The sequence below is a fragment of the Pempheris klunzingeri genome, chromosome 7 (genome assembly GCF_042242105.1).
Source record: "Pempheris klunzingeri isolate RE-2024b chromosome 7, fPemKlu1.hap1, whole genome shotgun sequence".
NCBI classification, from domain to species: Eukaryota; Metazoa; Chordata; class Actinopteri; order Acropomatiformes; family Pempheridae; genus Pempheris; species Pempheris klunzingeri.
The window spans coordinates 12,916,460-12,937,226 of NC_092018.1; the positions used below are offsets into that span (position 1 = coordinate 12,916,460).

Consider the following 20,767-nt stretch of genomic DNA (forward strand, 5'->3'; position numbering starts at 1 on the left):
TTTGTTTAGTTGAAGCTATTTATCAAGTTTCAGATCTCTAAAAAGCACATTTTCAGTTTGCACATAAACAAAACCTGATTGGAAAAATGAAAAATTCTAAAAAAAAAAAAAATTTGCTAAGCTTTTTCCTATTGGATGAACTTCACTTGGATGAGGTAGAAAGGTTGATGTGTTGATAGAGGCAAACTGCAACAAGTGCAGAAGAAGACTCTGCAAATAAGTCATGACTTCCGTGAAGCGTGAAAACATAAATGACACATTTCCATCGTGTTTGAGGTTTGCCTGCCTTTAAATTACGCATCTTGTTGAGCCCATTTCTTCTGTAATGGTTTAATGACTGGAGAATCGGCGCTACCAACTCTTTATGTGCCCAATTCCTAATATTCACATAACGGTAGTGGATGGATTTGCATATGAATCAGTATGTTCTTTTGTTGATTTTATGGAAATATGGTTAAAATCTGTGCTAAATTTGGATGAAAACTTGATTCATGATTTGTTGGTTGTTCCACCACTTTAAGATGGTTTCATTTTAACAACTGTTTGTAGTTTGGTTCACAAAAACAAACTACTGGAAAAAGGCCCGGAAATTATTACAAATTTGTGTGTCAGAGCTTAGTTTTTTCTTCTTTTCTGTTTCAAGACTCCACAAATTTGTCTTGTGCCCCTTTGAAGGGGCTCGACCCCAGGACATTGTGGTATTGCTATTTTTACTTAAGTACATGATCTACGTACTTCTTCCACCACTGCTATACTCTAACGTACACCAAAGGCCGATGTATGTCTTTGTCATTGTATGTATTGTATATTCTTTCGCATGGAATGACTTTCAAGTTTATTTACTCAACAGCAGCTAAGTGATGGACCGACCATAGAAGTCCTCTGTCCACCTAGGTGTGGCTCATTTCCCACCATTCAGCCAATGTGTTTTGTAACAAGAGACAGCAGCTCATTGTTCCCGCATGTAGCAACAAAGTGTTAATTTAAGAATTCAAGGAGGGACCACTATCACACCACATTACAATGGCAGGAAAACAATGATGTTGGTCTCCATCGTGACATTTTTAAAACATGTAAAGTGTTCACCACGATTAAAATGTTTAAAATGTGAGACCCCACTCTCAGCTGGTCAGCTGTGCCCAGGGGCTTTAGTGGAGAGTTATGCAACAATATATGCGTTGTACATAGTCTGACAAAGCCAGCCCACAATTCTCAAGTGAAAACTGCAAAATGTATTCCTGCTCTGTGAGACTGGATCACAGTAAACAATGGGAGTAAATAATTCACCGTCATTTGGAGGTGCTAGTGATGGTAAAAACTTAAAACTTATCTCTAATTAACTAAGAAATGGTGACTGACATGGAAGTCTTAACATATTGCATCAAAAAGTCAATTAATCAGTCATGTGATTGACAAAGGCAACAATTTTGATAATTGATTAACTGTAACAAGTTATTTATCAAGCAAAACATGGCAAACATTCTCTGGATTTAGCTTTTCAGATGTAAGACTGTGCAGCTTTTCCCCATTTTGATATGGTTATGAACCGAATATCTTTGGTATTTAAATTGTTCATTGTTCAGTCCAAAAACTAATCTAAACTAACTAAAAACTAAAACTATTTATTAACATGTTTAACATGTTAAATTGCTTCCATTTGAGGTAAAAACGTAAGGATGTTCTGTCAGTTTTTCTTAAATGTGTGTAAAGGACAGACAAATACATTTCACCTCATCAGATGCTGACAGGACCTTGACAGTAAACAATGAGAGTAAATAATTCACCGTCATTTGGAGGTGCTAGTGATGGTAAAAACTTAAAACTTATCTCTAATTAACTAAGAAATGGTGACTGACATGGAAGTCTTAACATATTGCATCAAAAAGTCAATTAATCAGTCATGTGATTGACAAAGGCAACAATTTTGATAATTGATTAACTGTAACAAGTTATTTATCAAGCAAAACATGGCAAACATTCTCTGGATTTAGCTTTTCAGATGTAAGACTGTGCAGCTTTTCCCCATTTTGATATGGTTATGAACCGAATATCTTTGGTATTTAAATTGTTCATTGTTCAGTCCAAAAACTAATCTAAACTAACTAAAAACTAAAACTATTTATTAACATGTTTAACATGTTAAATTGCTTCCATTTGAGGTAAAAACGTAAGGATGTTCTGTCAGTTTTTCTTAAATGTGTGTAAAGGACAGACAAATACATTTCACCTCATCAGATGCTGACAGGACCTTGACAGTAAACAATGAGAGTAAATAATTCACCGTCATTTGGAGGTGCTAGTGATGGTAAAAACTTAAAACTTATCTCTAATTAACTAAGAAATGGTGACTGACATGGAAGTCTTAACATATTGCATCAAAAAGTCAATTAATCAGTCATGTGATTGACAAAGGCAACAATTTTGATAATTGATTAACTGTAACAAGTTATTTATCAAGCAAAACATGGCAAACATTCTCTGGATTTAGCTTTTCAGATGTAAGACTGTGCAGCTTTTCCCCATTTTGATATGGTTATGAACCGAATATCTTTGGTATTTAAATTGTTCATTGTTCAGTCCAAAAACTAATCTAAACTAACTAAAAACTAAAACTATTTATTAACATGTTTAACATGTTAAATTGCTTCCATTTGAGGTAAAAACGTAAGGATGTTCTGTCAGTTTTTCTTAAATGTGTGTAAAGGACAGACAAATACATTTCACCTCATCAGATGCTGACAGGACCTTGACCATAGGACCCTGCAGGGCCTATTGTGCCGAAGCTGTATCGCATCCTGTACAGATAGCGTGTTGGGGAGTGTTGTGCATCCTCTCTAGTGTATTGTTTTCTACGATTGCTCAACATCCTACACTCCATAAAAGACTATTCCAAATGCCAGTAAACCTCTTTCCACTGAAAAGCCAGCATGCTGCCAAACACCCTGATTTCACCATAAACAAAAACATTTCCTGTGTATCTAACAAGTTTCCCACAATTGTACTTATTCTGTTGATGAGAAGTAGAAAGTCTCTGGAGGAAAATTAATGTTGTTTTGTTGCTTTGTTTTATTTCAGTATGTTGCATTGTGCATGTGTGGAATAAATAAACAAATAATAGAATGCACGTCATCAAAAGATTAATCAAAAGCAGCTTTCCTTATCTGCTACCCTTTCTGGATGAGATAAATGTACTGAATCAAAGTGGGATTTGTTTTTAAATGGTGTCAACTCAATCCATTTACACCAATCACATTAGTCCCATTGCACGTATATCATCACACACAATGCCCTGAACTTTGCATGTTTTAACAGTAGGTGGAAGAGATTGCTTACATCCTAATAGTTAGATTTTTTTTCCAAGGGGGCTGAGCTTTCCTAAGTCACGCCACCTTCTTGCAACCATTTAGAGAGCTGTTTGGAGACAATGCCCAATGACACAAGTGTCGTATTTCAATATTTAGAATTCAGAATGTACGAGAAGGAAATCCGTCTGAAGAGGAAAGAAAGGTGCAGTATGTAAAGCTTGGAGTACACAAAGTTTCAGGCATTTCCTCTCCCTCTGCGCTCAAGTAGATGGATAAGATAATGACCTCATGGTAAACTATCCATGAACTTATATAGAGCTCCTTGTGAACAAGTAGGCCCAATAACTGCTGTTGCGTCTAAAAACATAACGTTTTCAGGAGATAAAAGGCAACCGTGTTTATAGCTTGCCCACCATGCGCATTTGAGTTTATCTAGACAGGAATACATTTTACTGGCCCAAGGATGGCAGGATTTTCTAAGGCATCAGAATGTGCAAACTAAAGAAGTTAGCATGCCGTTCTTCTTTTGTAAAAAAAAAAAAAGAAGCTTTTTTTAGGCACTTAAATGGGCAGTTTCACACAGAGGTTACACAAACTGAATTTCAAAATGTCAATACAGTCTATGTCAATATGGGTACTACTTTGACACATGCTGACAGAAACAGAGAATTCAGGTCATCAGCAGACCAGGAAGTGGAAGGACAAGCGCCTGAGCTGACACTTGGCCTTTGCAGGTCACTGTATGCCACCCAGTGTGACTTAGTGGCATGTGGGAGAAAGCTGTTAAAACACTTTGTTGGGAGCCGAAGACTCACATGAGGGAGGTTCCATCTTCAATCCAAAGTTGGAAATTCCTCAGAGAAACCGCATCACATTGACGTAACGTGGTCATGACTACATTATCCTTTCACAGAGCTGCTGCTGCATCATGTCAGCGCCTCAGAGCGGTCCTGTGACAGCACGAGGAATCTATAAGAGGAAGAAGACGACTGGAGTGATAAACAAATCCATTCACAGTCTACATAAGCTGCATTACACAGCAGATCTTACTGGAGGCTGTAGTTGGCGACAATGAAAGTTTAAAAAGTGTGTCATATTCAATGGATTTTAATGGTTGCTTTGTGACTAACTACATAGTTTTTACATATGCAGTCGTAGAAGGTGTGTACTTGCCTTCAGCTCTGCCTTTAATTTAGGAGGAAGTCAACAGGTGCTTCTGCTTTCACTAGTGCATCGACAACTGGAACTTCTAGGCTAATAATGCAAAATTTAATACCAAGAATGCAAAGAGTTGAAGCTGTCTGTGATCAAACATTCAAATGTGCATTCAAATGTCACGGTTTTATGGCTGCACTCAAGCTGGCTGAGTCACTGGCAAACAAACTGAAACAGCACATTAGACAGTTCACTGACTGCATTGAAATTGTTTACCAAGTTAGTTTGTCGCTATAAATAGGGATCATCAGTGTTGAAAGAGGGGAAACAGTAGTCTCTGTGTCCCAGCAGTGTTTTCCCTATAGTGTTTGAACAGCAGGAGAGTCCTGGGACTTGAACTCAGGCTAATTAGCTAATTCATCAGCCCTGAAGGGAATGGCATGTGATTAAATCTAGTCAACAACAATCAATTATATGCAAGAGTTGTTGTCATGAAATTTCTCTACAATCTTAGCAGTTTGAATCTAGGAAAGTGCCTGCTACGTGAGAAGTAAACATCAGCCCTGATAAACAAGGAACACCAAGATAGATCAGCATAGGTAATAAATGCAGCACATGAAGCAGTGGTGGAATTTAAAGTACTGTACTGAACTACAAATTTGAGGTAAAACACTTTTTTGAGAGCTACAGTTTGCAGATTCTTCATAGGAAAAAAATGCTCTGAAGTACACAATAGTGAATAAGGCAGTTAGAATTAGCTCCAGTTCAACTAGCCACAACATCAAAATGATGTTTAATGAGTGAGTAAAATGAATACAACACACGAGTGCCTTTATTTTCTATTGGATTAGAGTTAGACTGATGATACTAAAAACTTTGACCTGTGGAGTATATCTATATTGTGGTATTGCTTATTTTACTCAAGTAAAGGAGTTAAATTCAGCTTCCAAAAGTAAGTACTATTTGAGTATATTCCACCAAGTAAGATTTTTAATAACAGTGGTTGCAGATGATGGTTGATGGCATCAAACCATACTGCAAATTTCTAACAAGGAGAGCCCTCTAGTGCTCAAAAACTCACACAGGACGGTCCACACTGAGGAACTGATTAATATGACTATAACTTTTATAAATGAGCTCCACGCTGATGAGAGATGAGAGAAACAATTAAGCTTTCCTAACAGTAAAACTACAACAACTATAGAGGTACCTGTTCTGGGTGGGCTCTGTTCTTATGTGCAAACGCAACTGTCACTCAAGCCACACAACAGCTGTAACACATAGTTAAACACTCTATAAATGCACTTAGAGGTAACCAAATATCACCAGTGGTTGAGGTGTATTTGAGGAGTATTTGAGGAGTATTCCCATTGCATGATACTTTTTCACTTCTGCATTTCAGATATTTTACTCCACTATACTGAGCTTCAGTTACTTTCCAGACCATACAAGTCTACATACAAACATATAGTTCATTATATGTTTTGTGCGTAGAATATATTGAACGACCCAACAGTATATAAAATAGTTGAAATCAGCTCTACCTAGACCAACTACAGTAGTAAAATGTAAATTATAACTGAATATGTCAGTAATAATAATAATCCAATGATAGGTAATAGTAAAACATTCCCAGGGGTAATTTTTCAGCATACGTAGCTACTTTTACTTTCAATACTTTAGGTATATTTTGAAAATAATAGCCTACCACACTGTGGTATTGCTGCTTTTACTTTTGCTTTTTAAAGATAAAGGATCTGAAAACTTCTTCCAACGCCGAATATCACCACTCATGCACTTTGTCGTCTGCGCATCTTATACACTATAAACTCCATATGAGTCCACATATACCAAGCACAGCGCAAGGATAACAGTGGTTTGAATTTAAGCATCTACTTTAGCTTAATATATTATATTCCTGTAGAGAGTTGTGTACCGCTCCACAGCAAAAAAAAAAAACAGTGCCTGTTCCTTTAAATGGAACGTCAAGCCGTTGCCCTGGCTACCAAACAACATTCTGCTTGGTGCATGAGCCATTTTTCAACCCTTGTGACGTCATACAAGATAAAAACAGCAGCAATACATTTTCTCTGTACTTTTCTTCTTCTGAAACTGATTATATATATACATTGAAAATATATTTACCCATTAAAAATATATGTCAACCGATAACGTGGCATGGAGACAACAAATACACGGCCCAGTTTCCCCTGGTAAGTGACAATTAATGTCTTTCTTTTGAGTCCAGAAGGTGAGGAGTCGTCTGTAGTCATTTCTTCGGTTAAAGTAGACCAGAGGTAGCAGAACTGTACTGATCCTTTACTCAGTAGTGGAAGAAGTACTAATCCCACGCTGTAAAATTACTCTATTATCTGTCCTGAGATCAAAATATTATCAAGTTAACGTCTTACTTACTCACTAAGTATAAATACAAATGTGTGACCATCATGAGTCATGAATTACTTTACTATATGATTTGTATCATTACTATTAAGGCTTTCATTTAAAAATCCAATTTTACGCCGTTGAAACATAACTCACAATGGCACCCAACACACCCAAAGATCTGAAAACCTTAATGTAACCATTACAGTAAAATCAGTAATTGCTCACAAATTTCTATCACAGGTTTGCCATTCTCTAATGTGAAAGGATGATTGTGTGCTTTTATGAATGAAATCAATTGTCCTAAACATACAAACATCTGTATTAATGATCAAAGCAAAAAAAATAAAAATAAACCTTCAATCTTAAAGATACGCCAACAGTAGACCTACAACTAACACTTCCTTTGTGAGGTTTATGAAGTTCAGCTACTGGAAACAGGTAAAAGGGAAAAGTGTAGAGGACTACTTCAGTTTCTCTCAGGAAGAAACCTGACCTGAGTTCAAACTGCACTGTGAGTCTGCAAAATATGATATCACGATGAACCACAGTAGTCTTCTCTTACGAAAAAATGTACAAGTTTAGAAAGCTGGATAAGACTGTTCGAGAAAGAAAAACATTTTCATGGGATCATAAAGTCCAAACACAAAGAGCTGTCCGTCTATCAGATCCCGACAGAATAAACCCAATCATGAAACAAAAATGAAGAGACGGCACATCAAAGTGACCTGAATTATTATCAGGCCCTCGATAGAGAACATAAATTGTCTTATCATCTCCTTTCTGTCAGAGATGCGACAAAGCGACTGATGTTCACAAAGTACAGGCTGAGCATCCAACTGGCAAAAAGGAGGATATAAAAAGAGAACTCAGAGAGCAGCGTGGGTGACACAGTTGATACTGCAGTTCACTTATAAAGTATCCTTGTTTATCATTATCTTCAACCAGTGGTGGAAAGTAATAAAGTCCTTTTAACGTACTGGGCTGAAGTATAAGTCTGAGGCACTTCACTTGAATATTTAAATTTTTTTGGCAACTTTATACCACTTTCACTCAAATATTATACTATTTACACCACTATGTTGTTTTGATAGCTTGAGTTACTTTACAAATTCAACAAATAAATTACAAACATTATTATCTATTAAGATTAGATTTGTCTGATCCTCATGAGCTACTCAGGAATATATACAGTAGCAAAAAAAAACCCAGCTTTACAAAGTGCAACTTTGAAGTGATGTACAAATTAATGCATCAATATTTATAATCCAATAACATGTCAGATTAGCAAAATTCTTATTTTTTTGCTAATCCTCAGGTACAAGGAGAGGCTGCAGACAAAGTATCTTACAGCCACAACGAACAAGATTTCCTCTGTCAGCAGTTGTTGGCGTTTTGTAAACCTGAGCCCCGATGACTTCAGTGATTGCTCATCAGTTTTGTCCGGGGCCCAGAGAGGTGTCTCGCCGATTATTTTCCACGGCACTCCAAACCTCAACTCCAGTCAAAAGCCCAGAAAGTGCATCTCTAAAGAGCACGCTTGCTTCTCAAAGCAGATGGTCCAAAAGCAGATTCGCAGAGAATATGTGGCTGCTGTGGAGAAAAAACTCAAACAGCATCCTCTGGCCATGTACCCGCACTATAAGGATCACATGACCCCAGAGGTAAGCAGAGATAAGAATACGTCAGAATATGTTTATAATGTGTTACAACATATGTACACGTCCTCATTTCTCTCCAGTTATTTGATAAGGTCGTATCCGTTCTGGACCCAGACATGAGCGTGAAGAGTGCCTCTGTACTTCCTACGCCTCCAGGAGGCCATGCAGAAGAGGAAGATGAGCCAAGTGAGGAAGACGTGGACACAGCAAAACATGAAACATTGACCAATAAAATGCAAGTATATTGACTGTTTGATTATTAGTAGTAATATAACTTAAATTATCCATTATTCAGTTAGGAATACCCCACAATGGTAAATAAACAAATGAAGACACAATACTGTATATAATAAGGCTTCACATTACTTCTACATCATTTTACAGAAGCTCTGATGTCCCAACTCCAACTCCCAGAAACCCCTATATACTACAAAGGAATGGAAATGGTATCAAAAAAGGCAGGACTGTCAAAGTGAGACAACAGAGCGGCCATGGGGATGTGAAAGTAGCTGCCAAAATTTTCAGCAAATGATTAACCTCCGGTAAGAGACACTAAAGACCCTGAAACCATAACACAAATATCACCGTTGTGCTTGTGCGCTGTGTATTATGTTCAAATGATGAATCAAGGGATGTCTTTTTGCAGGACGAAGAGACCAATATCAATGAATCTGCTATACTGGGCAGTTTTGACAAAGGCCTTCAAGACTCTTCATCACCAATTTTCGCCATTCAAGGGGAGCACTCAATCAGCCACAAACAGGCAGGAAAGTCACATTTCAAAAGCCTCTGTGCCCCATAAAGAGTCACAAAATATTAATCTTACTCAAGTCCCATGAATAGTAAAATATCAGTTTTGATGCCTGCTAGTAACTGAATCCAAAAACTTGGTATGAAAAACTGGCAGATGAACCACTGCAAGACCAAGGCAAAGAAGAGCCGGAGCAGGACTTTGATATCCAAACAAGTGATAAGATTAGAACTGCCATCTGCTACAAAAGTCTCAAGACAATTCATGTCCCTTTCCCATCTATTCAAACAGTTGGTTTGTTGACTGAGTGAGGAGCTGAAACAGATGTACGTAATGTTAGCTCTCAGGAGTTATATAATGTAATCCACAATGGACTGTGAATGCCGAGGGCAAAAAGCTAGACTATACGTGTAGAGGAGGGGTTTCAAAAGAGCCGGTGTATGAGTTCTCTATGAGTGTACGGTGTATGAGTTTTTCTACAGAGGATGCAGTTTAAAACCAGACTGTGAAAAGAGCAGAAAAATGAGAAGTGAGTATAAAATACGTCCCTTATAGTCACTGCAGTTTCTAAATAATCTCTGGTGTGAAGAGAAGAGTGTGAAAACAAACTGTTCATCCTTCTTCCTTCAGGAAGAAGGAAACATGGATGATTAAACACTGTGCGAAAGCAGATGTTTAGGTTTAACAGGTGTCTAAAATTAACTTGAACAGCCAATATACGATGCTGTGTTACTGTAAACTCTTCCTCCATGTCTGCATACTACTTGTTATACTGTGTGCATCGCAAAATATGCGAATACATAACTTACATTATGCAAAATATAGATTTTTTTCAACTTGACATTATTCCCTGAATGAAATGACAACTCATGCACATTCTTTTTTTTAAAAAAAACTTCATTTGAAACAATAAATTACGAAACTACACTTGATTGGTGATTTTTTAAAACCATCTTTGACAGCTTCAACTGGGGAGCCTTTCAAAATAAAACTGGAGCTTTCTGAAAGACAAAAAAAATGAAATAATGAATTATTTCTGGGGACTGGGATTACTGAGATTATGATCAATCAGTAATATTTAAACAATTCTATGAAAACTTTGAAGTGAGAGCTGCTGAAGGACAAGTGTAACAGGGAACATCTATTGCTGAAATGGATTTCATTTGCCTCATTACATTACCTTATTAGTCCAGAGTTGTGACAAAATGTCTTTTCATTTTTAAGTGTTCGCCATTTGTGTGAATGTTATTCAGCTTCCCCTTAGTTGATATACAGTATAATAAAATCCCACAAATTAACCCATTAAGATCTTAAGAATAAGAATTTCTAACACAAACTAATGTATCTGTTCTGTTACATAATCCGTAGGTGTGCTAAAACTAAATCTATTACACTGTGACAAACTTCGTATATACGATGTCCAACGCAAACAGCTTACTGATAAAGAGGGGCCAGCCTCGGGTCTGTTGGAGTCGTGTCGCTCGGTCACAGTTAGCTGTTTGGGTCAGAGGTGAGCAGAGAGTGGACGGGTGACCTGCGGCCCAGTGAGAGTAGCTGTAGGGAGGAAGTGTACTTCGCTGCAGTCGCTGGACTCGAAATAACACGGCCTAGAAAAGTCATAACGTATACATTACAGAATTAAATACTAATACTGCTAAAACTCTGCATTTGTTGTATGTAGTTGGTCTATCTCATGTAAGGTTACAACTAGTACTATTGATTCATCTGCTGATATTTTTCTCAATTAATTGTTTGGTCTTTAAACATTTTCCCCAGTCCCAGGTGCCTGCCCAAAAACCTAAATCTAAAATAAAATTTATATCCAATGTCATAAAACATAGAAAAGCAGGAAATGCTTTGACACTGAAGAATAATTACCAGTTTTGCTTAAAAATTACTTCAATGACTAATGAATTATTAATCATTTTTCTGTTGATCATCTAATCAATTATTTGAGCTTTGATCTTATGTTGTATGGCAGATGAACAACTCTAAAAACTCACAATCGGTGAAGGACTTGTCGACTGCTTTCCCACTCAGCCCGGCCGTCGACAGGAAATGTGGCTCGCTGTTCACAGTGTATGCACAAATATTACATTACATTACAGCAGCACTTTGCAGCGCCTTGCATGTTGCATGAGGGGTAAAAGGTCACGCGGGTCGATCTCGCAGCCTCATGGCAAAGTCAAGCTCTAAGCACTCAAACAAAAACACTGACTTGGTTAGGTTTGGGCGCGCTCCCTACCTGCCACAGGTTTTTCTTCGGAGTCTGGACCCAGATGTCACTTCTTCGTCTTTGTCAGTACTGCTGGAGGTGCAGGGGAGTATTAAAATATACAGTGACACATGCACATATCACATTCTATAACAGATAACTTGAGACACTGAGGAGTTTTAAAAATATACAAGGTCAACAGCTTGTCTATTCTTGTTTTGGTACTGTATGTTACAATACAAGCAGTGAAACACCAGTGTGGTCAGTTAAACCACTAACGTCCCCTCCTCCTCCTCTCTAATGGCTTTCTGCTCACTCAATAGCATCACATGATTTTCAGATGTGACCTAAGCTAGCCTAAGAACGAAGCTAATCCTTGCAGTGTGTGGGAACGGAGCCAGACATACAATGTGGTTCTGTGCACTCTGTCCGGTGCAGACCTCCTCCTGTGGAAGCCGCTGCCAGCAGCGCTGATATCTGTGGGTGGTCTGTGGTTCTCCGAAATCACTCCTCGCAGCTCTTTGACGAGAGACCTGAGCTCCAGGGCGGGGCTCTCCTGCTGCCTCTTTGACTTGAGCGGCCAAAGGAGGAGAGAGGAGGGGGGGGGACAATCAATGCACTGCTGTGGTGATGCCACTATTACAAGTGGCCGGTCTGACTAGTTAGCATATTAACAGAGACACCAGAGAATATCAAGGATCTTTTATCATGTCTAAGGTCGTAAAAACACAGAACATTACGATTGAATAACACAAAACAAACCACACAGTAATTCACTTGATTTACAGTTAGGTTTCTCTCTTTGCCACAGGAATGTAATGACTTGCATGTTTTCAATTTAAAGGCCTAGCAGATGTGCTGCTCTCGAGTCGGTGCAGCCAAATAAACAATGATCCACACATGCACTTCATGGGCTGAAACTGCAGGAGATGGACGAGATACAAGGAGTTCCTGACTGTACCGTGGTCTGAGTGCTGGCGGCGTGCTGGGAGGAGGGTGGGGCAGTGTGTGCAGGTGGGGTCGGCGGGCACAGGTCAGGTGGAGGTACGTTCAGAGCTGTTTGACCTTGGAGCTCCTCCAGAAAATAAAATAAAAAATGGTTAAAACTCAACTAGACTAAGACTATCAAACATGCATGACGACGAGGGAACAGTCCAGCATGAAGCATCTAGATTAAATGTATGTGTATTATACATACAGAGGTATACTGTGTACAGGGCGGTTAAGACTTATCCCCTCTTACAAAATGATTCTATGTGTATGTCTGTGTATCAGCTGTACCTTCAAGTCTAGGGCATGTTGGAGTTTCAGACGGAAAAACTCCTGCTCCTGCAGCTGGATGAAATCTTGACAGTCTGCAAAGCTCTCTGACATCTTTGGGAAGACACAGAGCCCATGAAATAATAACAGGGAGGGATGCAAACAGAGAACAGGACTGATAAGGTTCCATTTTTGTTTGTAGAAACATACATTTTTGTTTACATCCAAAGGGAGATATTAACTGTTGGGGGAAGAGTGATGCCAAAACTTGAAAAATGTAAGAATTGGTGGTAATGTAAGAATGAAGTGTATATAGACGCCACCTTGTGAAGGATAGCCTCCAGCTGGCCGATCCGGTCCCTTAGCTGTTTATCTTTGGAGCGAAGGGCCTCAAGCTCATTGCCAAGCTGTTTTTTCTCCTCTCTGACAAGGGTAAGCTCCTGGAGCCGACTCTGGCGCTCCAGGCTCTGGTAGCGCTTCTCCTGGTTAAGATAGGGAGAGTCAATAGTATCAATGGGGTTGGCATGTGAAAATGTATTTGACTCTATCATTTTGCGGGACTATGTTCTCCCTGTGCTTGCATGGGTTCTCTGCAGGTACTCTGGCTTTCTCCTACAGTTCAACAGTTTGAGCTAATTTAAAACAACAGCTGAGGTGTTGAGCCGTTTTCAACCCATGAAATCCTGATTTTCATATATTTAGTAAGAAAAGTCATTAACACCAGCACTGCACAGTTATATCATTTCATTTAAAGCTAAAAAAAACATGTTTAAGTGGGCAGCACCGTCTTGCAAACTTAGCAGGTGTGATATTGTTACTAAACAGTGACATTAGGATCTCCATGAGCTCAGTGGTTAACCTATCACCAGATGAGATGCCAAGTCTGTATTTGAGAAAGTGTCCAGTGTAACAGATGGCTGACTGATAGCTGCAGGTAAAGTTCCCTCTTTTCTCATTGTATGTGTTTATCAGTAACTGTGAAAAAAAATCCATTTCCATTCATTTATATTTTTAAAAAAGTACTCAAAAAGTAAAACTAATCCACACTAACACATTTAGTTTTTCACCTGGTACAGCCTCTCCGTAGTCTCCTCTAAATGTTGGATTTTGCCCTGCAGAGAGTCGATCTGCTCCCTCCTGGCTGTGATCTCCCTCTGCATGTCCGTGGCTACTTGGAGGCCTGAGGTGGAGACAAACCCACAAAACGAAGCCACGCAGACACAGACAGTGAGGGAGAGGTTGGAGCGGTGATCAGACGAGAAAGAACATCATGCACATAATATACACTCTAGTGTATCAAGAACATTAATCACAGCACAGCTTTAATCTTGGACGGGCTTTGTACATATCGTGGACAGATGGTTAGATGGATTATATCTCTCAAACTGGAATGCAGCAGAGGAGGATACATAACATCTGAACTATACTAATCATTTTTGTCCAGGAGCTGTCAGCATTCCCAGATTTCATTATGATCCAAACAAAATCGCCGTTATCTGTCCACTTAATCACAGATTGGGTGTAAATCAGAGGAATATTCTCCTATTTTTCATTAAAAATAGGATCTTTTAATTAAGTTTAAATTATGCCCTGGATCTAACCGTGTCCGTCAGCTCCTTCCAGGGTCCTCAGGGTAATCCTGACCTGGTCCAGCTCGTCATGGGTGTCCCTTAGCTGACTCTGAAGCTTCAGCACCACACCCTCGTGCTCCTCATTCTTACAGCTGTGGAACTGTTGCAGCTCCTTGAGCTCCTCTGAAATCGTGCCCGCACAAACACATGCATTAAACCCATGGAGAGAAACACGCTTTAACACATAAGCAAACACACACAACAATAGAGGGGCTTGGTTGACAGTGAAAACATACCGAACATGGTTCTTTGTTTTTTTAACACAGCAGGACAAGAGGATCATTTGATTTGGCTAAAAACTGTGAGAGCTGAACAGCACTGTGTAATTCCTGGTGAATGAAAGCACCTGTTTACAATTCATAGGTAACAAAAGTCCCACTGGTCATGGTGAAAGGCTGGTTTCATACAATATGGTAAAGTTCACATGAAATACTATATGTTAGGTAGTAATTAAAAGGAAACTTTGCCACTTTTTATGTGGATGTCCAATCAGTGTTGTTGGCACATGTCCATTGAATCATCATGGTAAGCACTGCTGGCACAACTCTGCGAGCAGGAGAACTCAGCTGTCTCAGCACTGAGGTGTTCATTGCTACAGTGGACTACATTTTCCATGACACATGAGCACTTTGTTATCCAGGAATACTACACTAAAAAGAATACTGTGATCTTAAAGAGGAGCTAAACTAATTTCATTTTGATTTCATTGTTACATCATGGCTTAAAACAAAGGTAGTTTAAAAATGTTCAGTTCCTAATTCAGATTTGAATTGAGTTAAGAATGGAGCTTCAGTTTAAATACTGTCTTGACAATGTTTTGTGTTTTCTGAATGTATTTCCAAAAATGGAAAAGGAGGATAAAGTATTTTGCTTTACATGGATTACAGACTATTATTTTTTTGTGAACTGAATCAGACACACAATGTGTTGATTGATATGAAATGTAGATTTGTTATTGATTGTTGTACAATATGCAGCCTTTTTGTATGAGCTTGTATGCTGGTGAGTACACAGTACAGTACATATAAGACTGTCTGGTTTTTATTGCATCTTATTGCGTCTGATCATCCCATGAGGTCATGTAAACAACCAAACACTAAAATAAAACTATTAATTCATTATATAAGGGAGGAAGATAGAGTTCGGTTTGTTTTCATAACCATAGTTTTGTGTGTATGATGGATATTGGTCTCCTGTGTGGTGTTACAAACTTAGTGAAGCTGAACTCACTAGTGAGGGTTAGTAAGTGCACACGCTGGACCTCCAGCTGCGTGGTGAGCTGTTGTTTCTCCAGAGTCTCCTCCTGGACACGCTGACTTTGTTCAGCCACAGAGGCCTGTAGCTGTCGCCTCTCGTGCTCTGCAGGAGCCAGGTCTGACCTGAGCTGGTTTAACTCAGCCTGATCAGCAAATAATCATAGTCGAAGGAAGAGAAACAAAGAGCGGAAGGTTAGTGATGATGTGGGTGGGGTATGAAAGTTTACTTCTGTGATCTAATCATATTTCTGTGAGGTTTTCTGCCTTGTTGCTGACCCTGAGCTGCTGAATCTCCAGCTTGTGCTGGTTTAGCTGGTTGCTGAGGAGGCTGTTCTCCTGGTGAAGGTTGTCGATGGTGCGGCTGTGCTGCACTGTCATCTGGATGCTGCTCTCAAGCTGCAACCTGAGAGCATCTATCATCTTCTCTCTGTCACCCAGCTTCAGCCTCAGTGTCTCTCCCTCTGCATGCAAGGTTCGACACCAGCTCTGGGCCTCTTCCAACCTGGCAAGATGCTGGAAAAAAACAATGAGCCATCAAAGTAGTTAGGTAGTGGTATCTTTCAAAAACCTATAACTTGTATTGCATGATCTCTTGCTGTGGTTTATTACATGCTGGGCTTCTTGCTGCCTGAGCTGGACTTCATTGTTTTTATCCTCCAGGAGTTCCTGGGATTTCCTCCCCTCCTGGGTCCTCTGCTCCAGCAGGGTCTGCAGGCAGATTTTCTCCTCCCCACCAATGTGAAGCTGCTCCCTGGCCGCCTCCAGCCGTCCTCTCAGGGCCTTTACCTCCTCCTGGAGCTCACACTGCTGCTGCTCACCGCACCTCTAGAGGATAAAGCAGGAAGCATAGTGGGCTTACTGTATTTGAAAGGACAAAAAAACAACAATCTTCTGACAGTGTGAAGAAATCTGATCTCAAACATGGTGGAGAAACTGGCTTGGCATTTCATCTTGTCTTATTCTTGGATGGTTGCCTGGCCAATCAAACCCTTCTGAACAATTGCACCTCGTTCTACACAGTTACATGGAGACGGAGACAGTTTGGTAATTCAAGGGGAAAAAACCCCCACCAAAATGTATAACAGTGTTGGACTTTCAAACAAGCACATGAAACACTTAAAATTTACAAAGATTTAATGATCAACAGATAACTAGAGCTTCTCACGGGTTTCAATAGTTTTGTGTGTCTTTATTTGAAATGTGTAGATCATTATCTTCCTTCAGCACTGACAATGTACTGTGTTTTCAGTCTTTTGGGCATTACGGGAAGAGAGTAATGCCCAATCTGCCTACTGAGAATAGGTTTAATCTGTGGCCATTGCACCAATTGTGAAGAATTAGTAATTGCAATGAAATGAACAATATGGGGCTTCATTCACTGACAGCCTGTAACTGTACAAACCAACTGACTAACTAATCACTGAGGGTTTTTGAAATACATTATTTCTATTGCCAAATCATCGTATGCATACACTGCAACTCTGGCTTTTACATGTACGTATGTAGAAAGGATGAAACAAACATAGCCATCCCCTACCAACCCTTAAGAAAAGGAGCTAATTATTCCTACTTCTTAATGGCTTTTACTCACATGTATTATTAATGTGTCTGTTAACTGTGTTTACTTATGTCTGATGTTTTATCTTTTCACAATCCACACAGCGTTTCTGGCTGCAACTTCCATGGTAGTTCACATGCTGTGCAGCACGTTGCGCTTTCACCTGGAACGAAATGTGCCATATCAATAAAGTTTTGCTTTGCTTCGCTATCATTAAGACTGGCAGTATAGTCTCAGTCAGTAAACCAGCAAAAGCTATCCTCTAACCTGAGCCTCCATCTGAGCCTGCATCATAATTAGGCTACACAGAAGTATTATTCGAATTACGTCATGTCAAACAGTGTTGCAAGTTTGTTAATGAGTATCGACATGCATCTTACATGAGGACTTCGGCTATGAATCAAACAGAAAGATCTGGTTTCATATTCATGGTTTGCTGCAGCACCTTAAACTGGCCTAGCTGGGACTGAAGCTCCTCTGTCTGCCATAAAGATCGCTCTTTCTCTCTTCGGGCATCCACCAGCTGGGCTTGAACCTGAACGAGCTGCTGCTCCAGACAACAAACCTACAAGGTCACAAATGACATTCACAGATGACATAAAAAGCACAGCCCTGGTACATTCACGTCGGCCGTTGTGTTTGTCTAATCTTCAGTGATCTGTGCATCTAGTGAAGGGGACAAATATTAACGTTTAGCAGCCTCAGTGTGTCATTGCTTACTTTATTGCTCATAATATTGTTGTACGCTCTTCCTTACCTTATCTTTATGGCTGGAGAGGGTTGACTCTAGTTCCCTGATCTGACACTGGTGCAGTGATGTCTGTCTCTCTGCGAGTTTCCTGGGCATAAAAAAAAAAAAAAAAAAAAAAAACTTTTTTACATTGATTGTTTGAGTAAGTGACCACACACTGCAAACACACTTGGATAAAAAAAAAGGCACAAAATGATTTGGGAACGAAACTTACTTAAGCAGCTCCAATTTGACACTTAAACTGACACTGTTGTTTTTAGATGAGGTCAGTTTGTGAGTCAACAGCGACACCTCCTGGCCAAGACTTGTAACAAGGTCTTCCATTCTAGGACAGCAACGGTGACAGTGCTTAATAACACTGATACTGTACCATTTTTTTTTAAACTGCAGGTGTTTGTTCTGTTTTCATTATGAGCAATGGAGCGTAGCAGGTAGCATGCAATAGTCTGAAAGGACTCCTCAATTAACTAAAGAATTGTTTAGGCTATAAAGTGTCCAAAAATTATTTTTTAAAAAAATTACCTTTCTTTTTGCTTATTTACTTCACTGCATTCTCCACTCCCCAGATGTTCCACTGACTACCATAAAACAGATGGAAAAAAAGTCAGACATAATGGACTAAAAGTATAAGTCTGAGACTAAAGTACAGCAATCATGATCCGTAACCGACTTCAACTACTTGCCAAAAAAAATCTCTCCTGTAGCTCGTCTGTCTCGTAGTTAAAATCCTCCGTTAACTGTCTTGGACTGGTGGCGACGGTAGGCCTCGCGTTGGCGTTGTGTCCAGGTTCTTTCTCGTGAGATAACAGTGAGGAGAACATCGCCTTTACATGTCGTTCCAGTGTCTTTACTCTCCTGTTAAGCGCCAATGCCTCATCCTCCGTCTCCTGCAGCTTCTGGTCCGCGTCCCTTTTGATGTTCTGCAGCTCTTCCAACATGAACAGCATCTTTTCCATCTGATCAACGTGTTTCCTTGAATCCTTCAATCTACAAATAAAAAGATCTGTGGGTCAAAGTGATTTTACACACTTTCTTAACAGATGTACAATTTAACCAGTGTGTTCACCTGAGGTCAGACAGGACCTCCTTCTCCATCTGGAGTTTAACCAGCTTAGTCTGCAGGTTCATGATAGCCTTCTCAACACTGGGTGCCTCTTGTTCAGGCTGATTATGTGTCTGTGTTTGAGAGGGTAAAATAGCACATTGTATATTATTATAGATATACAGAGAGATGTTTATAGATAGAGTGATTGGTAATGTTTATACAGAAAAAATATTACTAATTCAGTCATTCAAACAGCATCAAACTACTAAGATTCATGGATGAAATAAAAGTATAAACCTTGTTCAGCTGCAAGTCAGACAGCTGTTGAAGACAATCATCTACTGCATTTTCAAAGACATCTCTTTGGACCACCGCTTGGTTTGAATTATCCGGATCACAGACCAGAGGCTGAGTCACTGCATGCTGGTGGGATGAGTCATCTGCTGAAAGCAAAGAAAGTTGAAAATACACACTGTGTATGCTGTCAAAGGCAAAGGTTGGTGGAACAACTGTTAAATAATCTGGGCTTTAGTGATGAAGTAATGGGATAAGAGATGAACCTTCCTCTTTACCACATGTTTGTTTTCAGTCATTGTATCATATTGAGCATGTTGTGAAAAGTGAAATAAATTCAGCCCATTATTTTCATTCACCTGTCCGGCTGCTGCTACGTAAACAAAACAGGGGGCGACACTGCAGGTACTCACAGACATTAAACCTGTGGTTGTGGCAGCTTTGTCCAGGTGAGCTGTGGATGCCATATGTGCAGCCAAACCTCTCCAGGGTTACTTTGGTTGCATGTTCCAACTCATCCTGAAGCCTCTGCGTTTCCTTTGTGCGCCTATCAAGCTCCTCACTGCAAAATAGAAAGAAAACAAATTAGGAGATATCGAGAGTATGATTCATAGTGATGCTGTAGCACCGTGGATCAGTCATCCTTTAAATATTGAGTAGACAAAAACAAGAGGGACCTTTAGAGGTCAGGCCAGGGTTTATAGCAATATCAGAGGAAGGTGGTAAGCTAGTAATTAAATCTAATTTGAGCCATCATCACTTGTTTTTGTGTTACTTAGAATTGATGTTTTGATTTGGACATTGTCTTAGTTTCCACTTAAGTATTGTGGTTTTATTTTTATGCTCTTGCTTATTTTAGGATGTTTTGTGTCTGGCTTTTAAACTTGTGAGTTGAGACCATGGTGGAAACAAGACTGTAACAGAGCAAATGGCATTTTGCATGATATGAGAAGTTTTTCTACCTCAATTCATCCAGTGTCAGGCTGTTAAATGTCAGCCGAGGAGAGACGTCAGAGGTCTCTGTGGAGGAAATTGAACAAATTACTTGGAGAACTGAACAATTCAGTTTCAGTAAGTTAGCTAGTTAGTTGAAGTTAGCTGACTGTGACTTACCAGTTGTTCCTGTTGCGGCTTGTTCTGGATTTTTATGGTTTGGTGAAGATTCAGACTGTAAAACGTGACCGCCATTATTGCTAAAAAGCCCCAAATTCGGAGGATCAGAGGGTGGGAACCCAAACGACATCTCCAATTTACTCTAATAATCAATTAGCGTTAATCATTAATCAGCTAGACGAAGCTAACATTAACAGCTAGCTAGTAAGTTGTCGTTACGCGTAAAGTCTCATCACCATGGGAACAGCATCCGTGGCTAATAGCTAGCCTTACGCTCCTAAAAACTCGGTGTGTCTTGGCACTAAAAGTTAGCCTAGTTAACATAATCTAACCGACTAGGTTAGTCAGATATTTTGATAAATCTGACATTGAAATGATTGCAAAAGT

General features: G+C 39.5%; 1 protein-coding gene across 1 annotated transcript; it reads right to left on the reverse strand.

Moving 5' to 3' along the window:
* Nucleotides 1-10,152: 10,152 nt before the first annotated feature.
* On the reverse strand, nt 10,153-20,510 carry LOC139203608 (coiled-coil domain-containing protein 158-like). Its single transcript, XM_070833426.1, has 23 exons — nt 20,381-20,510; nt 20,230-20,287; nt 19,681-19,829; nt 19,271-19,416; nt 18,995-19,104; nt 18,608-18,915; nt 18,451-18,502; nt 18,143-18,253; nt 17,935-18,016; nt 17,623-17,742; nt 16,229-16,444; nt 15,896-16,132; nt 15,594-15,762; nt 14,334-14,486; nt 13,800-13,912; nt 13,056-13,214; nt 12,754-12,846; nt 12,434-12,547; nt 11,880-12,043; nt 11,503-11,565; nt 11,261-11,325; nt 10,696-10,843; nt 10,153-10,258 (listed from the first exon to the last, which is right to left on the reverse strand). The coding sequence occupies exons 1-22, from the start codon at nt 20,508-20,510 to the stop codon at nt 10,749-10,751; spliced, it is 2,907 nt and encodes a 968-aa protein (XP_070689527.1). The 3' UTR covers nt 10,153-10,258; nt 10,696-10,748.
* Nucleotides 20,511-20,767: the final 257 nt, after the last annotated feature.